Source organism: Diaphorina citri, unplaced genomic scaffold, assembly GCF_000475195.1.
Source record: "Diaphorina citri unplaced genomic scaffold, Diaci psyllid genome assembly version 1.1 scaffold2200, whole genome shotgun sequence".
In the NCBI taxonomy this organism is placed as follows: Eukaryota; Metazoa; Arthropoda; class Insecta; order Hemiptera; family Psyllidae; genus Diaphorina; species Diaphorina citri.
Window position 1 is genome coordinate 1873 of NW_007379625.1, and position 9719 is coordinate 11591.

A 9719-nucleotide genomic window follows, 5' to 3' on the forward strand; every position below is an offset into this window, starting at 1 on the left:
GGTGAAATTATTGCCTGGGGCCTGGATAGAGCCAAACCTTTATCGATTAAATCAGCTTCCTATGTGATTCCATTGCATCAGAATTGTACGGTACGGCCGCCAATTTGTGATTTTTAGGGCAAACGTTTTAAAAAGCTCGAAAGAGTTCACTTTTTTTTAAAGCGTACTTACTTGAATGCTCATCAGCTCACTTGCATGCTTATCACTCGTTCGAGCAGGTTAAACAAGGTTTGATAGAGGGAACTATGACTGCTAAGGTCTTATCGTCCCGAAAGCGAAGAGAGAAGAAAGACAGGATAGGAGAAAGCCAGCGCGTCCCAGAACGAACCTTATCCGTAAAGGATAAAATCCGCCCCGGGCGAGAATCATATTCTACCCTTACCTATCAATTTGGTAGGTATCCATGGTGGCCAAGGCATAACATTCCGTGGTCCCATTCACTGCCAGGAATAACACAGCCAGACAATGAAAGCGTACTTGAATGCTCATCAGCTCACCTGCATGCTTATCACTCGTTCGAGCAGGTTAAACAAGGTTTGATAGAGGGAACTGTGACTGCTAAGGTCGTATCGTCCCGAAAGCGAAGAGAGAAGAAAGACAGGATAGGAGAAAGCCAGTGCGTTCCAGAACGAACCTTATCCGTAAAGGATAAAATTCGCCCCGGGCGAGAATCATATTCTACCCTCACCTATCAATTTGGTAGGTATCCATGGTGGCCAAGGCATAACATTCCGTGGTCCCATTCACTGCCAGGAATAACACAGCCAGACAATGTACTCGTAATAGGAGAGGCGCCAAACCCCCATCCGCTAATGAGGATCCCCCATACAGGAGAAGCAGGAGACGAGAGTAGGACTGGCCAAACACTAGGACTACCAAGCCTAGACTGGTAACACAACGGAGGACTTGCTCTAATACTCGCGCTGCCTCTTTCATACTCGTCTGAAACAAGTGACAATTATTGGTTAAGTTTACGGTAAGCAATAATAGTGAAAATTGTCAAACATTGTCCGCCCGGGTTCGAGTCTCGCCGGGGGCAAATTTAACTTTATTCGAAACAGATAAGGTTCGTTCTCGGAAAGGCTGGCTTTCTCCTATTTTTTTCGGATTCGGCAGAAAAACACTCGCGCTGCCTCTTTCATACTCGTCTGAAACAAGTGACAATAGTGACAATTATTGGTTAAGTTTACGGTAAGCAATAATATAGCAATATAATGGTAAGCAATAATGGTGAAAATTGTCCAACATTGTCCGCCCGGGTTCGAGTCTCGCCGGGGGCAAATTTAACTTTATTCGAAGCAGATACTTAAGGTTCGTTTTCGGAAAGGCTGGCTTTCTCCTATTTTTTTTTCGGATTCGGCAGAAAAAAAAAAAAAAAAAAAAAAAAAAAAGTGCCCCTTCCCCGTTCATCTCATATTATACTAGAACTCTTTCCCGAAAGGTTCCTCAGGCCCCATTAAAAGGCTTTTCAACCTTCAAGCTTTAAATTAAAGAGGAATGCAACCTTGTCTAAACCTTGCGAATATAATGTTAAACCTTGCCTAAGGTTTCTGAAAAGGTTGCTCTTCCGAAAATTCCAGGCTGTTTAAAGGATTTAAGGTAAAATTTACTAGGCTTTGTCCCAACTTAAAGCCTATGAAAGAAAACATCAAGTACCTCTTAAAGTAGTGATAGGAACAACCAATTTCCTACTCGCTGGCGTCTACTTCTGCTTTTTTTTAATCCTTATAGGCTTTTTGAAAGTGTTGTTGCCTTTCTAAAAAAATTCGCTTCTTTGTAGACAGATCAAGAAAAGTGCATTTTGACAAAGAGGTACCCTGTATAGATGCTGTCAAGCAATGAGTATTAGATTTATTTCATGCACATGTACCTAGGTGCAATTTAACACAATACTTGTTAGTGTGTGTGTGTGTGTGTGTGTGTGTGTGTGTCTTCCTCTCTTTGTACCTGATTAGGGCCTTGTCTATTTCATACGGGTCAAAGGGAAGTGGGTTTGAGCCTCATCCAGTAAGCCATCCAGATATTCTAAAATTCACCATTAAATGTTTTACCACAGTATTTTGATAACAATAGTGCTTGAAGGGCTATATATTTATATCTAAGAGGGTCTTTTTCTCATTGTTCTCTATCTAATCTTTGAATGTTTAATTACTTTGATAGCAGTGCTAATTTATCATGAGTCTTGTCTAAATAAATAGGGACAGAAGAGCTACAGATAGAGTTGATTTTTTTTCTTTAATTTTGGCACACATTCAAAATAAATACAATAAAAAATATATAGGTAAGTAGGTACTTATTGTGTGTCCTCTTTTAACCCAGTTCTTTTATTTATTTAATAGGTAGTGATTTCTAAAAATCAGTTTTTCACAACTCAACTTTGTTTTAGATGGATCACTAGGTAAAATTGGGTACCTTCTTACATTTTATTAGTTCTCTTCTTGAATGATTTTTCTCATATGATTCTAAATTCATTTTGTTATTTTTGAAGTTTGCAATGAGGGTTAATCATTTGAATGATCCTGCTCCTCAATGATCAATGTCAACCTTGTAATTTACCTAGATTTTCAGTAGGTAACTGACAGCAATATTTTCTGTATCACCCTGTCTTTAGGAAAAACACTTGTAATTGAGATAGCAAGAAAATGAAACTCACATGTTTAAGTAGATGAAAATTAATAGTAAAGGAGGCACTTAGGAGTGCTGTGATATTCACAAAAGTTGTGTAAGAGCTCTCTGCTTTACCACAAAGATTCATGATTTTGATTTGATTATTTCTGTTCACAGGGTAACACAGAACAGCAACAGATCACTCTGTTTATAAAATGTGGCTCAATTTTGGGAGAGTTTTTTTTTCCAAGCACTTTAAAACTGCCTCCCTAGCTGGCATATTTAGTGTTCAGAAGTTCAGAGTACTACACTCTCTTGATAACCTCACATTCTCACAAGCATAGTGTATTGCTAAAATATTAGATAGGTACTGAGAGCTTCTAAAAAAAAGGAAATAAGGAATGGCTCCTATATAGCCACCTCTGAAGAGAAGTGGTTAAGTTGTTAGCCTGTCCTGATGACCTATAGTTACTTTGTGTTTGGTACCGTAAGCAAAGGAGTGTCTTTGAATCCTGACCAAGGAGTATGGGTTGTTGCTGAGGTAAAAGGACTCATCAGTTGCAATAATATTAAACTTAACAACATTAATTTTGTAATATCTCTTACCTGTAGCATGATATTATAGGAAGCATCCTGTAAGCTTCCTTTGAGAAAGTTCCTCTTTTTCATGTTGATTTTGATATAGCTTTGTTGTGGTGTTTGAAGATGGGGTATCCACTGTACAAAAAAATGTTAGATTTTCACCAGAAGTGAAGATCGACTGTCACAAGCTCTTTGCAATAAATGATGCTAGCCATTCCTAATCGTGTACAGTTTCCTCTTATCACAAATTCACAAATACTCCAAAAAATCTCCACATTTCCAAAAGATTTCAACTAAAACAACGGAAAATGATAAGAAATCGAAAATGTAAACAAAAGATTTTTTTAGCCGGAAAGCAATGTTGCCGAGTTTCTTGTCCTGCTAAAAAGGACCGTTCACATTGACGAGAAACCGAGAAGCAAAAATCTAATTTGAAATTTATTTTTTCCTTCTGAGTTCATTAGCCTTTAATTTTATTGATGAGTCCTATTAAATTTTAATCTTTATTAAAAATCTTTATTAAAAAAAAAAAAAAAAAAAATATGGAACTTTCCCTCTTTTCAATTTTTTGTTAAACATTTAAACGAACAAATGAATCAGCTCCATAAAAGACTATAATTATTACACCGTAATATAAATAAAAAGTTACATAACATGATTTCAACAAGAGTTTCCATTTCCATTAGAGTATTTAAGATGAACAAGGAGTCTTTCCTATGTAACTTTTCACGAGAAATCGATCGGTGTACATGTAAGGGTTCTAGGAATGATGGTTCCCGAAATATGCGCTTGTAACAAGCCAATTAAACAGATAAGGTTCGTTCTCGGAACGGCTGGCTTTCTTCTATCATTTTTCTCTCTTTGAGAATGCCAGAAACCAGAAAATCCAGAAGTTTTCCTAGAAAGTAAGCATTAAAATACCAGAATTGGAGCTTTTCTTCCAGACTTCCAGTGTCTTGTCTTTATGGTACTAATTTACTAGTTGGAGTCTCTCCATCAAGACATTTCCATCATGAACAACATGATGATGCCCAAGGGACAATACCCAGGAAGTAGACCAGAAATCTTGGTAGTTACAGTTCCTTCTACGGGTATCAAACCTCTTAAAAAAAGGGTCTTTTCAAAAAAGCTAAATATAGCTTACCTCATTTTCCAACCGTTTGGGCAGAAAGTCCGTCATAGCCCGGAACGGAAACTCCTCCCTTGGTAGTTACAGTTCCTTCTACGGGTATCAAACCTCTTAAAAAAGGTCTTTTCAAAAAAGCTAAATATAGCTTACCTCATTTTCCAACCGTTTGGGCAGAAAGTCCGTCATAGCCCGGAACGGAAACTCCTCTTCCAAGCTCTGTTTTCTTTCCAACGGAACCCTCTTCCCCCCGCCATCAGGTGTTTCATTCACTCCACTAGCTGTTTCATTTCTACCTCTACTAGGTGTTTCATTTTCCGTTGTGGTCTCTTTTCCATCAGGAGTTTCATTTCTCCCTACATTAGGTGTTTCTTTCCCATCCAGTGTTTCTCGACTTGCTTGCCCCGCCTCCCTCGTGATAGCGGCTCTCTGTCGTAGATACCACCAGAAGTAGGCGTACAAGCTGACCATGTAGGCGCCTATGGAGAGTAGCTGGGCGATGGAGAAGGCAAGAACGGCCCCGGGAGACGCCCAAGTGAACACGAGGAGGGTAAACGTGGCCGTCCGAACGCCCACTATCACAGATTCGCAAACAACCTGCAACAAAAATTATCACATAATATTACAGAAAAAAAACAGCCTGGTTAGTGGTTAGCTTGGAGGGTAGCGTAAATTGGAAACGCCAAGTTGCGGCGTACGATTTCAGCCGAGGGCGAACTTTGTCATAAATGAATAAGGGTCATTAAAAAAAAAAAAAAAGAATATTTGTGAAATAAGATGTGTAAACTTGCTTTAAGAACATACCATGAGGCCCATTCCACAAAAGACTTCTTACTCCTTCTTATACTCCTAAAATACAAACGTCGCAAAAATTTCATCTGTGTGAAAAATTCTCGTCAAAATCCTTTGCAGACACCATCTTCTCAGTAAACTTACTCTTAATCTAATAAAGAGGAAGGCCTGAGCCACCAGATACAGGGGTTCACAGCACATCTCCATAACACAGCTGATGGCAATGGACCACACACCTACAGCATAGTGTGTGGTGACACTGGGATCTGGTATGGTCAGCACATGCAGCCAAATGAACCCGAACAGCACGCATAGTACGGAACAGGGTTCACAGCACATCTCCATAACACAGCTGATGGCAATGGACCACACGCCTACAGCATAGTGTGTGGTGACACTGGGATCTGGTATGGTCAGCACATGCAGCCAAATGAACCCGAACAGCACGCATAGTACGGAACAGATGGGTACCCTGGAAAAATTAAATATCACATAAGTAATTACAAATTTTCATCAGTAAATGGTTTCTTCAAATTAAATTGATCCCAAGGGCAAGGAAAACCTAAACCATTGACAAATGGAGTGTGCCTGAAGGCATGTGATGTGTTCAAATATCAAATCCACTTGACCCCAGTACTGTACATAGAGAGGAACCCTGCAATAAAAGAATATGTCTCACTGTATAACTGCTAAGGTTTTGGTGACAAGGGATTTAACCTCCATTTGACGACCCACTACCCACCTCCTCACATTAACCTCACCCAGTCTAAGGGAGTCGGGAAAAGCCAGCAAACATGTGATTATCCACATGGTCGATCACCCATTCCTGGAAAAATTAAATATCACATAAGTAATATTTTTCAACTTATTGTTTCATTACAAATTTTCATCAGTAAATGGTTTCTTCAAATTAAATTGATCCCAAGGGCAAGGAAACCCTAAACCATTGACAAATGGAGTGTGCCTGAAGGCATGTGATGTGTTCAAATATCAAATCCACTTGACCCCAATACTGTACATAGAGAGGAACCCTGCAATAAAAAAATATGTCTCACTGTATAACTGCTAAGGTTTTGGTGACAAGGGATTTAACCTCCATTTGACGACCCACTACCCCCCACCTCCTCACATTAACCTCACCCAGTCTAAGGGAGTCGGGAAAAGCCAGCAAACATGTGATTATCCACATGGTCGATCACCCATTCCCTATCTACCTATGGTTTACAGAGTAACCTATGATTTTAATAAAATATAACCCATAAAACTCCAAAATACTCGAGACCTTGGCTCAACTGTGGTGCTAAAAGGACTCGTCATAAAGTTATTTTTGGTTAAATTTAAATCTTTGTAAAAGCTTAAAAAGAGTTCTCTTTTCTCAGGACTTTAAATTTCGACCCAAGTTGCTTAAACTTAACATTTACAGTCCTACCTCAGCAAGTCAGCAGGACAAATTAGGTAAATTCTATTGTAATACACATTCCTAAATCTAACTTCTACCTGCCCTTGTTCCCAGGTATACAAACCGAGTAGTTAAATACTCGAGACCTTGGCTCAACTGTGGTGCTAAAAGGACTCGAGGACTCGACATAAAGTTATTTTTGGTTTAATTTAAATCTTTGTAAAAGCTTAAAAAGAGTTCTCTTTTCTCAGGACTTTAAATTTCGACCTAAGTTGCTAACATTTACAGTCAGGTAGGACAAATTAGGTAAATTCTATTGTAATACACATTCCTAAATCTAACTTCTACCTGCCCTTGTTCCCAGGTATACAAACCGAGTAGTGTATTATCTGCTTGATTCACTTTGAAAAGAAAATCATTTTTGCTTCTAGTAAAAAATTAAAAATAGTCAAATTTTAACAATCGCACAAAAATTATTCCAACTACCTACAATGTGCCTAAAACAATAAACACTTTTATTTAGGTGTTCTTAAAAAAAAGAAACAATTTCTGCTTTGCTAAGTGCTAAGTATCCTTATTCTCCATAAATTCAATTTACTTAGGTCAGTTGTACCTACACAAAAAGTCCATCATTACATACATATTTCAAAGTTCCACCTGCGAACATATTTCTTAGTATAATTTAGATAATATTTTCCCAAGATGAGAAAAACACCTTTTCATTTTGTATATTTCATTTCCTCCCTCATTTTCATTTTATCATATTGATTTACTTAAATATTTTCTAGAGCAGTGGGCCTGAATACAGTTTATCGAGTTGACACTAACTTTGGAGGCCTACATTCATTTTATAACCACTGAACTAGAACCAGAGGATATGGAGAGCAAAATTACAACTGCAGTTAAGTAGTTATAGTTTCTACAAAATACTAGTAAACTGTCAGCACGAATAGGTTAATATAATTTTACTAAACATATTTTATTTATTTAATCATAAGTGGATACTAACAGTCATGAACAGAGTGAATCCTAGAGACACGAAGAGAGGAGGAAAACCAGCTACAAGATGGGTGGATCCAGTCATGAAAACTGCTGGAACTCTATGAATAGCATAGGACAGAGAGGGTAGGCGACCTAATCAGAGCTTTTTCTACTGCTTGAATAGGACAGAGTACCCTTATTCAACACCAAACTACCACTACATTCTCGTTCAAATTCTCCAATAATACTTGAGATAATCTATACCTTGGCTGGGATTGAACCCACGCCATAATGTTTACCAGGTGAGCGTCTTGACTAATACACCACCTAGGCAGGCGATTATTTTAAGTCAAATTCTCCAATAAAACTTGAGATAATCCATACCTTGGCTGGGATTGAACCCACGCCATAATGTTTACCAGGTGAGCGTCTTGACTAATACACCACCTAGGCAGGCGATTATTTTAAAATTCTCCAAAAATGTCGAGAAAAAATCCATGCCTTAGCTGGAATTGAAAGGGTGCTCTAAGTAAAACTTACCCTGCCCCGGTCAGTCGAGCACCATAGGCTCCTGCCTCCATGCCTTAGCTGGAATTGAAAGGGTGCTCTAAGTAAAACTTACCCTGCCCCGGTCAGTCGAGCACCATAGGCTCCTGCCTCTCTAAAGCAGGTCACCAGACTATCCAAAGCTTCATGACTACACTCGTACTTTGTCGCCAAACTGGTGTGGCTCTGGTTCATAAGGGTGCCTAGCTGTTGTAACTTTTGCTCCTCGGATATATCACTCCTGCAGACGCTCAGGAATCGCTCTACTCGATAGGCCTCTGCGAATGAAAGGAATTTAACTGTGTCAAGCATACTTCAAATGGATTTTTTTAATTATGTTAAGCATACTTATATTTATATGCTCTTCACAAATATCGTTACACCTAGATAAATTTCATGACTGGACTTGGACTCGAACCACCAACCTCCAGATCCGAAGTCCAATGCGTTAACCACTACACTACTGAGTTTGGTCTCAACTTCAAATGAAAATTTAACTGTGTCAAGCATACTTCAAATGGATTTTTTTAATTATGTTAAGCATACTTATATGCTCTTCACAAATATCGTTACCCTAGATAAATTTCATGATTGGACTTGGACTCGAACCACCAACCTCCAGATCCGAAGTCCAATGCGTTAACCACTACACTACTGAGTTTGGTCTCAACTTCAAATGAGAATTTAACTGTGTCAAGCATACTTAAAATGGATTTTTTTGTTAAGCATACTTATATGCTCTTCACAAATATCGTTATACCTAGACTAGATAAATTTCATGACTGGACTCGGACTCGAACAACCAACCTCCAGATCCGAAGTCCAATGCGTTAACCACTACACTACTGAGTTTGGTCTCAACTTCAAATGATCGTCACAAAAATGTCGCACCTAAAAGTCTACACCTCGATAAATTAAATGACACTTAATGTGACTTATGACAGGCAGCCTAAATAGATGGTTTGGAGGGTAGAGCTCCAGTCTTGTAAGTGCTGGGTCACGGATTCGATTTCCGCCCAGGACGAGCTTTATCCCAAGCAGAACAGCTTTCCCATATCTTTCCTTCGATAAGGAGGGGGGGGGTCGACTTTTGGCTTACGACCTGTATTTATTCAAGGCCCTTTTGCATTTTGACAACATGGAGGAAAATTCCAAGGATAGCAAGCATGTTGTAAACGCTTAAGAAACAAAAGTGCCTACTAATCACTTTTTCGAAAATGACCTTTTCACATTTATTTTTGGAATGAGAATGAGATTCTTAAGCCTACAGTCAAATGTTACTAGTTTTCCCAGATAATTATGAAAATGCTTGGGACGATTTGGACATAGTTTCTGAACAATCTTATTGGCAGAATTTAACATGAAATTGTAGACCTCAGCCTCGGAGATCATAAACTCATGCGGGAATAAATTTAACAAGAAAAGAATAATAAAACAAATAAATGTTCAAAAAAATACTGAGGCAGGTGCTTTTGTGGCTGCACTCAAGATACTTCACACCGATATCCACTCTAAATAAACCTCCATGCTGATAACGAAGTCGATAGGTGCTGCTACCTGTCGCTACGTTTGTGAACTGAGCATGCCGATCCCGCCATATTGAAATTTTCAAATCTTTCTCGTTTTAAACTCGTTTGTGGAAACTGATTTCGGATTTTATTATCAGTCTAATTAACTCTAATTAGT

At 38.6% G+C, this 9719-nt stretch overlaps 1 protein-coding gene across 1 annotated transcript; it reads right to left on the reverse strand.

Annotated features, from left to right (window-relative positions):
* Positions 1 to 649: 649 nt before the first annotated feature.
* Positions 650 to 8345, reverse strand: LOC103518457 (protein RFT1 homolog). Its single transcript, XM_026830247.1, has 5 exons — positions 8110 to 8345; positions 5252 to 5579; positions 4469 to 4912; positions 3214 to 3324; positions 650 to 987 (listed from the first exon to the last, which is right to left on the reverse strand). Exons 1-5 carry the CDS (start codon positions 8343 to 8345, stop codon positions 685 to 687), a joined length of 1422 nt encoding a protein of 473 aa, XP_026686048.1. The 3' UTR covers positions 650 to 684.
* Between the last annotated feature and the right edge of the window lie 1374 nt (positions 8346 to 9719).

Coding starts and splice junctions, on each gene's coding strand:
- LOC103518457 (XM_026830247.1), bottom strand. CDS start 8,345: ATGCTTGACACAGTTAAATTCCTTTCATTCGCAGAGGCCTATCGAGTA. Junction 4,913..5,251: donor TCCTCTTTATTAGATTAAGA/GTAAGTTTACTG, acceptor TTTTTGTTGCAG/GTTGTTTGCGAATCTGTGAT. Junction 3,325..4,468: donor CCAAACGGTTGGAAAATGAG/GTAAGCTATATT, acceptor TTTTTTGTACAG/TGGATACCCCATCTTCAAAC.